Source organism: Bidens hawaiensis, unplaced genomic scaffold (assembly GCF_021521415.1).
Source record: "Bidens hawaiensis isolate Kalapana, Puna unplaced genomic scaffold, B.hawaiensis_p1.1 tig00012594_1, whole genome shotgun sequence".
NCBI classification, from domain to species: Eukaryota; Viridiplantae; Streptophyta; class Magnoliopsida; order Asterales; family Asteraceae; genus Bidens; species Bidens hawaiensis.
This window is the reverse complement of record NW_027492034.1, coordinates 330558-345478: the sequence shown is the minus strand read 5'-3', so window position 1 is coordinate 345478 and position 14921 is coordinate 330558. Positions and strand designations below refer to the sequence as shown.

Sequence of the window (14921 nt, the reverse complement as noted above, 5' to 3'; positions counted from 1 at the left end):
CTATACAAATATATGATAATAATGAAACAAATATTATCTCACTATATATTTATTCTATTAATCCTCTTTCCAACAATAATATTTAACCATAACAATTTTTTTCTATTTGTAACGTAATTATTTTTTCTTTAAATGCACATATTACTAACATTCACATGATCACACTCTTCTTTAATTTGATCCGTAGAGCCAAATCTTCACTAATCTCCTACTACTTTCACCAAATAACGCGTACTTCTTTTGTAAATCGTTGACAGCGATGCGTCTGAAAACAATAACGATGTTCTTAATGAGGATATCGAAGACCAGTCATAAAGATCGTGAGAATCTCCAGCATCTTAAGTTTATTCAACATGGTCATATACATGGAACGAAAGTGTATTAAGTATACGAGTTAGTTGGACGATGCCTTGGATGCGTGTGAGAGAGGCAAGGATGGGGATAAGTATCACATATATAGTAATTGATAGCATACTTACCATTTATAGTAGTTAAGTTATGAGTTTGCCGGCACCTTGTGGTGTCAAGTCGATCAGGGCATGGCTAAGGTTGCTAGTGGCAAGGGGCACGTACCCTCCAGGGCCTCCACTCCTTGGGCTGGTCTTGTCACAGAACGTGGTCCATTGTTGCTTTCTAGAAACATGGTTCAATGTGAATTCTTAAATTAAGTAACACATTTCATTAAGTTAACTAAATTGACGAAAAGAAGTTTTAAGTTAACTAACTCGTTTAATAAACACAATAGGTTTGGGTTAACATACTCAGCCTATTTAAAAAGTCCTAGTCTTACTAATTTGTACAGCTCAAGTGTCAAAATATATATAATCTATAAGTTCAACTTGTAGTGCACTTACAACCTGGTTAATGTGTTTACAAACCGCCAATACGTTTAGGCCTACTGGTATACTCTAAAGCCCAACATAAATTAAGATGACATGACACGTTAAATATGGATTAAACCACTCCCCACTCGTGTTAAATTTGTTGAAAGGGGTCATGGATTATGCTCTTCACGGGTTAAAAGGCAAAGAACAATATATTGAATTAAAAATTAATAGAAGTGAGGTGGAGTTAAATATATTAAACCATTTCCTTTTGGTAAGATGGAGTGAAAGAGAGAAAAATAAATAATGTAGTGCTTGTGTGGAGTTAAGATGAGTTAGAGTATATCCCATGACCTAACTTACAACTTGTGAACCCTTTAAAAAAAAAACTATACATGTTAAGGTTGATGTCTTTGGCTCGAAAAGAAATTATGAATTGTGTTTACGTTCATCAACCCAACCCGTCAACCTTAACTTACATGATTGCGACCCTTGTGAAGTTTCTGAGGTTTGGATTCTCGAATGAAGTTGCGAAATTTCTAGATATCTCAAATAAAAATTATCTTTAATGCATTCAAGAAGAGCAACTTTTTTTTATAAAAGCTAAACAAATTTAATTAGTTAAGGTAGTCTAAAACAAATTTCAAACAAAACTACACGAGACGCATCATTTCCTTTCGTTCTTGGAATAAAACCTAAGAACAACATAGAACACGAGACGATACAAGACTCCCCAAGCCAGCAATATCCCAACATCATACCACACGTTCTCAAGTTTTATATCCATTGATTTCAACACATCCTCACCAATCAACAAGCACTCCAGTCCTTGCTTTGTGGGATCATTCTTATGGGCTTCACTAATCTTCACTTCCCCAAGAGGCCCCGGCGACAGCTCCGAAAACTTTCCAGTGTAGCATCGGTCGCCTTTAAACTCGTTCACCAACAACGCCTCGAACGGGTACTTCATGGCGGACATGTAGTGGAGCCATAGCCAATATCCCGGGATGTGTGACTCCTTTAGGAAGAAACCACATGTTAAGAAAAAGAGAGCCGTGGTGGCGATCACGACCGCATAGCCCGTGATGTAGCTAGGGACGAGCGAGCTAACGAGCATCACGTACGCGTTTGTGGTGATGAGAGAGGAGTAAAGAATGACCCAGAAACGGAATAGGTTGCTGTTTAAGCGAAGGATGAATTGTGTAATGGCTGCGAATGTGATCCCTTGGATCGCGAAAAAGGGGAGGTAAACGATGAGGGATGATATGACGTAAGAGGATGCGCGGTAAGCGTTGTGGGAGGTCTCGCGGATGAATATGAATCGTTCTTGGATGAAAGTGGGGACGGCGTCATTAGACGAAAAGAAAATAAGGCAAACCGCGAAGATGTAGAAGTTGAGAAGGCGGTTAATCGTTTTGAAGTCGAAGGCATCTAGCTTTTGAAAGAGGGAGGCTAGGGTGAGGCCCATGACGGTTAGAACGATTTCACGAGAGAGAAATAGTTCGGGTGTTCTGATCACATTTAATGCAGTTCGCCACGAGAGAACCATGACTTCGCGTAGCCATGGGTTCGCGAACTTTGGTCCAAGGTCAGGTTCATCCAGGACCTCGAGTTCTAATGTGTTTTCGTAGGATACATATGACTCTGAAGATAGACTGAAAACAGGCGTTTTGATACGCTGGCGGTTTACACTTGGTGGCCTGCTAGGGGTCAGGCTAGGGGTAGTAGCACTCCTAGCTGGAGTCCAAGATGGTGCACGTTGTGGAGTACCTTTCACACCGTGGTACAACCATACTGAGAAATCTTTGTAGAATTGTGAAGCTAAACGTGGATTATAGACCCCGCTTGTCATGTTCATCGGTGTGTGGGCCGCTTTACGTTCTCTTGAATTGTCAAATTCTTCGTCGGACTCATTTTGATCATGATAGTCAAACGAGGAGGAATTGTGTCGAGGGGTCGTGTGACCACTGTGAAACTGGTTGCTTCGAAGGGCGATATGCCTTTGGTTGTGTGGAGTCTTCCCGTATGGGGTTCGAGGTGTTCTTGGTGGTTTAGGGACCGGAGTCTGAGCCACTGGATCAGGCTTGAGCCCATCACGTTGGTACATCACAAGCGGATCAAGCCCGATAGTTGACTCGTCGTACTCCTTGATCACATCCAATAGGTACTTGATATTGTTCTCGTTTTCTGGTACGGGCCGTTGAAATCCCTCAAGATGTGCTGACAAGGCATTCGGGCTCCCTGAATATATCAACCTCCCCCTGTCACAACGGTAACACTAAATAAACAAACAGGCGTACCCAGTAATATCTTATTCATTGTCGTAGCCATAACACAAACTCTCAATTAGTATTACACTCAAAACTTAAATATTATCTACCTCGCGAGAACTGTGATGTGATCAAGAAGCATTTGGATCCGAAACGAGGGTTGATGAATCGTCATAAGAACGATGCTACCATTCCGAGCAATATCCTTAACTTTCTCAACAACACTAAACGCGCTAGTGGAGTCTAGCCCTGATGTCGGTTCATCCAGGAACAACAATGAGGGCTTGTGGATTATGTCAATCCCGATAGATACCCGCCTCCTCTCTCCACCAGAAACGCCTCTCCTCCCTTCATCGCCGATATATGTATGTGCCGCACTCTAAGTTAAATCAAACAAACATTTATAAGTTAGTTTACAAAAACAACAATAAACACCACCTAAATTTATGTTTCTTTCTTTTTAGTTTTATAAAAGAGGTTGTTCTTACGGTTAAGCCTAACTGATCGATTAGCTCAACCACAGGCTTTTTCTTCTCAGACCGGGATAGAGAAGATGGAAGATGAACTTCAGCGGCAAACATGAATGTCTCGAAAACCGTCAACATAGCAAAGAGTTGATCGTCTTGCATAACATAGGATGATATCATCTTCATATAACTAGCTGTTACCTGAATCCAGTTATGCCATCATAATTAAACAACAAACAAAATGAAAACTAAGCATAAGGACCAAGGCATGCAGTCTCCAAGATTTCGGATGCCTTGTGAAAATACAGGCCTTTATATCCCGTCCTAGGCGGCCCTGACAATTTGGACAAACATACTTACCGGTTTTCCATCAATCTTGACGGCGCCTTGGAGACTACCTTGGGCAATCCGGCCAGCCAAAGCATCTAAAAACGTGGATTTTCCAGCACCACTCGGGCCCATGATCGCCATGATCTCGCCTCGCATGGCTTGACCCGATATGTCATTCAAAAGATAAGCTTCTTTGGTGATCCAAACACCGTCTTTCTTCTGCTTCTTCATCACACTATACGACAGGTTATCGAACTCAAGACCATGACCAGGGACAAGTTTTTGGGTGGGAAGTTTGGCTATGTTCTTGCTTGACTTGGCCTTGGTCTTGTCCAAGTCTAGCAGTGTTTCTAGGCTCCGGTTCGTGTCGGTCCTCGGGTACCTAGTTGCCATCTTGTTTCTGAAATTGATATGTTGAGGGTGATGGATTTATAATACAAGAGAATGAATGCTGGAAGTAATGACAAAATAATTTTGGACGGCGGCAAAGCTTAAGAAATATCTCTTTGATGGTGCCGTCCTTAAGGGCGGACCTACTAATTAACAATATATTTAAATTTAAGTTTTAGTTTTAGTTATAGTTATTATGAAATGATTTATAAGCTCCCCATTGAAGTTCTTCAATTCAATCCACTCAGTTTGTGTAACGTTTAATTCTAGGGGTCAACAAATCCCAAAATTTGAACAAAAAGTTTCCAAAATATGAATCTTAAACAACTGTTGGACTCGAGTTGTTTGAATTTTCAGACGCCGATTATTTTAACAAATTATATCACGCTGTGTGTCACATAAGCCATTGATCCAACAATGTTTGTTGTGAAACGGCGTTTTTATCTTGCGAAGTCCGATGATATATATCGTGAGATCCGACGGTATTATATGTGAGATCTGAAAATATTATATGTGAGATCTAATGGTATTGATTTAAATATAGAGATCACTCGATGAAAAAAAAAAGAACTAAAAAAAGCTAATTGTTGTACCCTATACCTCCACATATAAACAGGTTGGGAAGTAAAATCTCCATTGATTCATGTATAGTCTCAAAATTTCATATCAGCATACTTAACTACATACCAAAACTAAACTGAAAATAACTTAAAATCTTTTACTAACTCATCAGATATGCATAAAAAAGTAACATAAATGAAGAACCAGTAAACTCATCAATCAGAAGCATGCAACATCTGCTTCAATTTCCTCACCACTTGCCTCATGGTAGGCCTCCTAGTAACAGAATCAGCAGTACAAAGCAACCCCAACAGCAACATCTCTATAAGAATATCTTCAGGACCCGCCTCCCACAACCCGGCGGCAAAAACCTCCTTCAACCGCCCTTCCTGACGCAGCGTTAACGCCCATGTCACAATGGTGTAACCGTTTTCCTTATCCGAAAATGACACGTCCAGCGCTCGCTTATCAGAAATCAGTTCAAGAAGCATGACACCATAGCTGTACACATCCGCCTTTTCGGACGCCCGACATGTCAGCGCGTATTCCGGCGCCACGTAACCGAACGTTCCCGCGACATCTGTCGTCACATGCGTCTCGAAATCGTCTAGCAAACGAGATAATCCGAAATCCGACAAGTACGCGCTGAAGTTCTCATCAAGTAAAATGTTGCTCGGTTTAACGTCACGGTGGAGGATACGCGGGTGGCATTGATCATGTAGAAAGTAAAGCGCGTTAGCAACATCTAGCGCGATCTTGTGAAGAACGTTTAGTTCATTAACTGTGGCCCGTTTCTCGAGGATGAACGTCTCGAGATTACCACCGGGAAGATAGTTGTAAATGAGAAACATCTCGGACGTGCTCGCATAGTACCCGATTAAAGTAATGAGGTTCGGGTGTCGGATTCTCCCAAGGCTCTGGATTTCAGCATTGAATTGAGGAACGCCTTGGCACATTTCGACCGTCAGACGTTTAACAGCAACGGTGATCCCTGAGGAGATCTCAGCCCGGTAAGTCGACCCGAAACCACCACTCCCGATACAGTATCGTGAAGTAAAGTTCTCGGTTGCTTGAACAACCGTGTCTAATGTTAATCTCACCCCTATCTCCTTGAAAACCACTAGTGGTTCTTGTTGACCATGTGGACCATGAACATGAGGTGACCGAGGAGGACGAGGTGAGGCTCCAGCAACCACCGGGCTCGGGCTCGGTTTTCGTTTTCTTTGGAAAAGATAAACAATAATGAGAGCAACGAGAATGATGATGATAATTGACGGAACAATGATTAATATTAGCTCAAAAGAATTTGCAACCTTCTTTCCTCCATCTGTTGAGCCCGTACTGTTTAATAGGCCGGAATCCACGGACCACGGTTCCTGCGATGGAGCTGATGATAATCGAACAAGCTTGCAACCATGTAGTAACGGGTTACCAATAATCCTTTTACAGTTTATTCCACCATGGTCTATCTTTATCGATCCCGACAAGTTATTAAATGAAAAATTGAACATCACACAAGGCTTTGAAGTAAAAAAACCAGAAGGAATTTCACCAGATAACTTGTTGTTGTTCAGAAGAACCGTTAGATTTTTAAGAACCGAGAGACTCTTTGGAATCGGACCCGAAATCTGGTTCTTTGATGCATCCAGGAACTTTAAACATTTCCAACTTACACCAACATTCGGTGAGATTTCACCTGATATAACGTTGTTGCTTACATTTAAGAAAAAGCCATTCAAATCATTGCAGGTTGTTGTCATATTATCATGAAATAGAGTACCCGAAAGCCGGTTTCCACCTGCTAGAAATGCATAGTCAATCTTCTTGTAATGGGATTCATCTTTTGATAGCATAGGAAGCAACGGGATCGAGCCTGTGAAATTATTGTCACTAAAATCATGAATTATGGCTGGCATAGACCGGGAAAACGGAAGATGGGTTGTTGCTCGAGCTTTATGAGCAAAGTAGGAGAGATATGCATCGACTTGATCTAGTTGTCGGGAAAAGTTTAAACGAACACACGGGGCTATCTTGAAATCAGGAATGGATCCAAACATGAGATTTCTGCTAACATCAAACAATGTCATACAAGGAACATGAAGTTTGTCATCAAGAACTCCACTTATCCTGTTCGAGCTGATATCAAGAAAATCAAGATTCGGGCAATTCTCAAACACACCCGAGATGTTACCTATCAAACGATTACCCGCAAGATTCACCATTCTTAACGTTTGGCAATCACCCCAGTTTCTAGGAAACTCGGAATCAAGATTCGAGTTCGGTGCCCAAATTAGCTTCAAATTTGGTAGCATTGTGACTTGCAAAGGCAATGAGCTTGCAAAAAAGTTACCATCTTTGAGCATATTATTCCTACCATATTTATGATCAGCATTAATATCAGACGATAGAACAAGAACCGATAACTCGACACAGTTTCCAATGCTTGTGGGGATAACACCAGCAAGACTGTTTCTAGAAACATCCAAAACTTCAAGCAATCTAAGGTTACCGAGCTCAAACGGAAGAGCACCCGAAAATCTATTAGAAAAGAGCAGCATTGTTCTTAAACTGCTGCAGTTTCCTAAACTATTCGGGATCTCGCCGTTCAACAAATTGCCCGAGACATCAAAATGCTCAAGATCTTCACAATTACTCAAGATTTTATCCCCTAACGGCCCATTAAATCGGTTTAATGCCAGATTAATCACCTTTAACTTCACAAAATTACCAAGAAAATCTGGAACATACCCACCGAGTCGGTTTCCAGCAAGATTCAAAATGCTTAAATTCTTGCATTCCGAAAGCGAATTCGGGATCTCCCCGAATAACCTGTTGAACCCTAGATTAACAACTTGCAGGCTCTTCAAATTCACGAAATCGATAACCGATAAATTCGCAGTCATCGAATTCCCTTGGATATCAATCAATTCAAGATTCTTTAAACCCCAAATCCCAGTTGGCAAGTCACCCCTAATTTGATTAAAGGGTAATTCAAGAACCCTAAGTTCCGAAAACCCCCCAATTAAATTAGACAGCTTTCCACCTAAAAATCTCCCTTTTTTTAATAAAGAACAATTCCTAACAATCCCAAAACTATGCAATGAAAGATGAGAATACTTATTATTATTACTACCCAAACAAGAACCAGAATTTGCAAAATTACCTCCTGGTATCCTCAACTCAGAAACCCTACCACGTGCGTCGCACGTGACACCAAACCAAGCACAGTGGTTCAAGCTTCTTGGTTTCCAGGTTGAAAGGATGTTGCGAGGGTCAAGAAAGGCTTTCTTGATTTCAAGAAGTTGACTTTTCTCAGTAAAGTCAGCAGCTTTACAAGATATCATGCAAAAAGACAGCAAACAGAGGACCAACCTTGCAATTGCAGACACACCCACCATTGTGTTTGCTTGAGATGATGAAAAAGATGAAGAGAATCAAAGCCCAGATGCGAAAAGTTAAAAAAGGTTGAATTTATGAATAAATGAAGGAGAAAAATCCATGGGTTTGATTATGTTTTTGGCTCGCATTTACTGTCATCGGTGGTGTGGGGCCCACGGGTTAGGTCAAGAGTCAACAGATGTTAGCATGGTCCGTCAACGTGGCGGCTCATAGTGGTGGCAAGAAGAAGACAAGGGTGTGTGAATGGTGGTGCACAGGTCAGCAGTGCAAGTGGGATTGTAAGTTGACGTGGATGCCTGTGGGACCATTAAAGGCTGTTGTCTTGTACTCTTGTTGGTTGAGTTTCTTTTTTCCAAATATAGTATATGCAATAGTTTTTTTATTTTATATTTTTTTTTGTCGACTGTTTGAAAATCCAGATTCTTGATTTAGACCATTGATAATACATAGGTATTTTGTTTGAAACGACCAACTAAATAATTCCGGATACATTATACGTGGCCCTCACTGGTTAAAAGTAGCCTGATCCGGCCACGAGTCCGGACAAACGAAGCCTCGTTATATAGACCTGTCGGGATAGAACATCGTCATAAAAGAGGCATTAAGATGTGCTCGTGTCTTGTGCATACGCTTCTTCGAGGAGACGGAAGATAATGATAGGACCGGCTAATATAAAAGAAAATATTTATTTTGTTTAAATTTAAGTCCATAAATGTTTGTACTTATGCTGTTTAATGACTATCAAACAAAATTATTTTTAATTTTAAACTTTTTAAATGTAAACTTATTTAAACTGGCAAGATTATTCGTGCGTTGCAGTGGTATAGGCTGTAATATTATTATATATAATAGTTATATTAATTGACAAAATTCAATAAATTAATATTAAATTCCTTTAAAAGATTGATTGATTCATCAGCAAGATTTTTCGTATTTTCAATTCAAAGTATAAGAAATAATGAATATGTACAAATAAAGAAAACAAATTGAAACTCGATTATTCATGTTTCACCATGACATTTCGAATTTTTCAAATAATAATTGAATTTATAAATTAAGAAAATGGATTGAAATTTAATAATATATGTACTAGCATGACTTTTAGAAATTTCAATGAATATAAACACAGAAACGAATTGACACTCAAGTATTCACATTTACCAATGACTTGTCAAAACCATAATTTAAACGATTGAGTATTCGGAATCACACGTTGTATGAATCATCATAATTTGTATGTTCCAATAAAAATAAAAATGTGTAATCAAATCGAACCGAAAGTTGGGTATTCGTGTATCACCACGACTTGACAGACTTTCAGTTAAAACACGTAAATCAAAATGCATAATTAAATCAAACCAAAAGCTGGTTATTCGTGTATCACCACGACTTGACAAACTTTCAGTTAAAACACATTGTAAAACATTAAGGGTCGGAGTCACGCGTCGCATGAACCACCATAACTTGTGTGACATCCTAAGGAGTGCAACCATATCCTTATCACAAAGAGGACATGATCACAGTTGAAAACATAAAGTTGTGATTCGTATGGCGTTGGGTGTGGTACGTTTTGAAGTTTCATGCCCTTCCCGAACTCTCCAGGTAAGCAACCAGATCCGACGTCTGATTGGATATATGCGCATTGCTTATCCTTAGGTTTCAATAACCTTCGTGTCAAGAGTTCGGGAAACAAGCACGTCCCCCTTCCAGTTATTACATACCCGCCACGTAGAACCATCTATGAGGAAGAAATATTGGAAAACCGAAATGGAAAATTACTTGAAATTGCTTTTGAGAAAACTTGTTTTAGGCCTAAACCTTAGACTTGTGTGTGTGTACTTGTGTTCATGAGGCGTTAATGAAATCAGCAGTACAGTAATACAGTAATAGTAAGTGCGTTTAAACAATCAAGTAGAGGCTCACGTAATTCTATCATGCAACCCTAATGTCACACCCCAACCTAAGACGGAAATGCCGGGGCATGATCCGATTGCTCACAGCTCGAAGATACTATCATAATATAAAAGTGACAATATCTAATTAATTATTTTATTTCAAATATACACACAAGTTTACAAACATTACAAAACAATTCAACTAAATGATTATAAACATGATTTAACGATTGTCTTCATTATAACCTATGGTCTTGTCTAAATATCCATACTTCAATTCAAGCAACCTACATATGCGTAGAAAACAGAGTTTTGTCAACATAAAGTTGAGTGAGAATATCACCAGTTTTGCATGTCAATATAAATAAGCATAACGCGATAAAAGCGGTAAATATAATCAAACCATAAACAAGTATGTAGACCGTTGCCAAGCGAATCGGGCATTGGTCAATAGCAGGAGCACCCACTATACGAATGAATGAATAGTAATCCCAATATACGAATGAATGAATAGTAATACAGGTAAGCAAGTAGCACGTGTGTTTGATTAAGTCACTCACAATTACACGTATGCATTTGTTTGAATATATATATATATATAGTATGAAATACGGATATGTACGCATATGTCCCCAAAACGATGAGAAAAGTTGTAAAATAAGGGAATGATAAACTCACCTTAGATTAATGACAAACGATATAAAAAATTCAAAATCTGATATTTTAGGATATGATAATATAAATAAAAACGAACTTGTTGCCGCTGGAATTAATCCAAACGGACGTTTAGAATTTAAGTTATGTTTGTTTTAAGATTTAAGCGAGCTGGTACTGACCAGAATCTGAACAGCGAGTTGGAAGTCGGGTTTTGGTCAGTAGCCTTAAAATTTCGTTACGATAATAAAAGTTTTCTGGACCGAACGTTGAATCCGACCAGAAGTATGATAAAATATTAAGTCAAACTAGTTGACTATTTTGTCCTTTAACGAGTTTTAAATGATTTGACCAGTCAACAGCCTTCAACCACCAAAAACGTTAAGTCAAACTAGTTGACTATTTTGTCCTTCACCCTTATGCGGCTCGCGGCGATGCAAAGTGCGCCATCAAAACGCCACATTACGCCCTTCGCCCGTGTCCGTGTCCGTGCGCGTGCGCGTCGGGTGCTTCGCACCGTTCACTAGGACTATGAAGAGTGGTTAGTCACATTAAAACATTTATATGAAAACTTGCTTCCTTATAAAGAGCTTCTATTTTTTTTCTTGTTTCCATATGGGATGAAAATTATCTTCCTTATTTATACCTATGTAGAATGCTTCCATTTTCTTCTATCTTTCCATGTGGGATGGATTTTCTTACCTTCTTAACATAAGATGCTTATTTTTTCTTATCTTATTTTTCCCATTGCTTTATCTTAAGAATATTTTTAATCCTTCAACTTTTAAAGTTGACAACTCTAATACAAAATAATTATGGGTTTTGCTAGATGTTACATAAAGGTACAAGATTCTAATAAGTTTACCATGACGGTAGGAACTTCACTTAGGAGATGAAATGCGCAAAAGTTTAATTTGTAGCAAATCTTAAAATAGTTAATGACATGTGAAATCTTTAAATCTCATAATAATTAGGAACAAAATTCTTAAAACCAAGAGTATAAGTTTAACATAGTTAACAAAAATTTTGATGAGTCGAGTTTAGTGGAGAATCTTATGAAATTTAAAGAGAAATTGATATTAAGTTATAGCTTTTCAAGTTGTAATTTTGGGATGTGATTAATTCGAATTTATAATAATTAGTAAATAATAATATTAATGAAAATGCGAAAATGTACGTATTCAAATAAATCGTTAATAGATTAAATTGGGAAGCGGATATTCCCGAACCACCGAGATTGTCCTATTCCTATTAAATCTTTAAAATTATTTAAATTAGATTAAATTGGAAATTCGTGGATATTTCCTTTTTCACAAAATCGTTATAAATATTAGGAAATAAGTAAATTGAGTTATCGATGATTTATAATGGAAATTCAAGTAAATAACAAAATTTTAAATTAATTGTGATACCAAAAATAAGATGTGAATTAACATAATAAAATAAGATAAACGCGAGGCTAGAAATGTATGAACACCATGACTATTCTAACAACTATGAATTCATCATTAAAACATTCAAAATTTTCAATATATATCAAAAAAATCAAAGTAGGAAGTTGAAGTATTTATGAACCATCGTTTTAATTTCAACCAAATAACGAAACTTAATCACTAAATGGATTTCTATGGAGATTTAATCAAAAAGTCAACTTAATGATAAAGTTAAATTAATTAATGGATGATTTTTAATTTAAAAATGAAAATTAAATTTAGAGGATAATAATAAAATTTTACCATAATTGAATTTTAATAATAAAGATTTATAAAATGGAAAGTAAGTTGTGAAAACTAACATGAAGTTGAGGAAAGACAGGAAGTAATAAAATATTTATAGTTAAAATTGAGGGTAAGGATTTAAATGCACTTAGAAATTTATAGTTTGAGAATATGGATATAAATAAGAAAAGATGATTTAAATAATATATATTTTTAACGGATATGAGTTGGTATAAGATTTCTTGTTCGGTGTATTTTAGTTTTATCGAGATTGGCGGACGTTTGGTTAACGGAATACATCAGCAAACTCCTTGTCGATTCTAGTAGTCGAACAACAATCACGAGAAACAGGTGAACGACGTTGATTACGATGATTGATTCCTAGGAAAGACTTTCTATGAGGACCAAAAATGAAACTTTATAAGATGATGGGTAAGTTGTGGAAATGAGTCAATGTGGAACAATAGAGAAGTGTAATAGAATTGTGCAAGTGATGACTCGAGTACGAGTCGGAATTTAAAATAATGTGTATAAGTTTGAGGCAATTAATTTAATGAACAATGTTTCTCAAAATTTCCAAATAAAATAATAAAACATTTCAAACGAGTTAACCTCCCATGAGCTTTACATGGCAATTTGAATGGCCCAACTAAATAAAGCAACATAAAGTTTGTGAATTAGCCCCCCATGAGCGTTCCATGACATTTTGATGGCCCAATTCAAATAACGTGTAATAAACAATTGAGTTGTTCAGCCCATGAGCGTTACATGACATTTAACTGACCCAACTAATTAACACAATACCAAATCAATGGAGTTGTTCGGACCATGAGCGTTACATGGCATTTAACCGACCCAACTAAATATCGAATCAACAAATCAAATAAATTTAAAATAACTAAAAACACAATTTGGAAGTATAACGGTTTAGCCGGTTATGTTTACCACGCAACCATTTAGCCGGTTACGGGTACCACTTAAAGTTATGGTTGCACGACATTTGTTATACCCCCATGATTCAAGGTGAAGGAGCAAAACAAAACACGAGAATTCTTAAGGAATTTCCCACAATAAAAGATAATCTACCAAAATAAAATATGTAGAAAATATTTTGAATGTGAGGCATGGCCTCGGAATTCGTGTGTGCGTGCAATAAATAAATAAGATACAATAAAATAAAATAATTAATCTTATTAAGCTAATACAATTTAAATAGCACATAAGGCAGTTTAGATAAGCACGTATAGGGTTCCTAACATATGTCTAGGACAATTTCTAACGACCTATCTTATAACCTTCAGCTCTGATACCAATCTGTCACACCCCAACCTAAGGCGTAAATGTCGGGGCGTGATCCGACTTCTCACAGCTCGAAGATACTATCATAATATAAAAATGACAATATCTAATTAATTATTTTATTTCAAATATACACACAAATTTACAAACATTACAAAACAATTCAAATAAATGATTATAAACATGATTTAATGATTGTCATCATTATAACCTACGGTCTTGTCTAAATATCTATACTTCAATTCAAGCAACCTGCATATGCGTAGAAAACAGAGTTTTGTCAACATAAAGTTGAGTGAGAATATCACTAGTTTTTCATGTCAATATAAATAAGCATAACGTGATAAAAGCGGTAAATATAATCAAACCATAAACAAGTATGTAAACTGTTGCCAAGCGAATCGGGCGTTGGTCAATAGAAGGAGTACCCACTATACGAATGAATGAATAGTAACACATCATACGAATGAATGAATAGTAATACAAGTAAGCAAGTAGCACGTATGTTTGATTAAGTCACTCATAATTACACGTATGCATTTGTTTGAATATACATACATATATACATACATACATACATACATACATACATATATATATATATATAGTATGAAATACGGATAGGTACTCCTATGTCCCCAAAATGATTAGAAAAGTTTTAAAATAGGGGAATGATAAACTCACCTTAGATTAATGACAAACGAATATAAACACGATTAAGCGAGTTAATGAATAAAGCAAGTCGTCCACTACATGTCAAACGATATAAACAATTCAAAATATGAGATTTTAGAATATGATAATATAAATAAAAACGAACTTGTTGCCGCTGGAATCAATCCAAACGGACGTTTAGAATTTAAGTTATGTTTGTTTTAAGATTTAAGCGAGCTGGTACTGATCAGAATCCGAACAGCAAGTCGGAAGTCGGGTTTTGGTCAGTAGCCTTAAAATTTCGTTACGAAAATAAAGAGTTAATAGCCATTTTTGTCCCTGTAGTTTGCTACTTTCGCCACTTCAGTCCAAAGTTTGAAATTTTGTCAATTTAGTCCTTATAGTTTTAAACATTAGCCAATTACGTCCATCCGTCTAACGGCATCCAATTACGCCGTTA

General features: G+C 37.2%; 1 protein-coding gene, 1 long non-coding RNA gene and 1 pseudogene across 2 annotated transcripts in view; 1 reads left to right on the top strand and 2 right to left on the bottom strand.

Moving 5' to 3' along the window:
- The window catches only part of LOC143541440 (uncharacterized), a 288504-nt gene that overhangs the window by 159185 nt on the left and 114398 nt on the right, over positions 1-14921 (top strand). The gene's annotated exons all lie outside the window — the stretch shown is intronic.
- On the bottom strand, positions 1492-4284 carry LOC143541411 (ABC transporter G family member STR-like). The gene is made up of 4 exons (XM_077034247.1): positions 3922-4284; positions 3583-3762; positions 3205-3473; positions 1492-3085 (listed from the first exon to the last, which is right to left on the bottom strand). Exons 1-4 carry the CDS (start codon positions 4282-4284, stop codon positions 1492-1494), a joined length of 2406 nt encoding a protein of 801 aa, XP_076890362.1.
- LOC143541429 (LRR receptor-like serine/threonine-protein kinase RPK2 pseudogene) lies at positions 5058-8240 on the bottom strand (annotated as a pseudogene).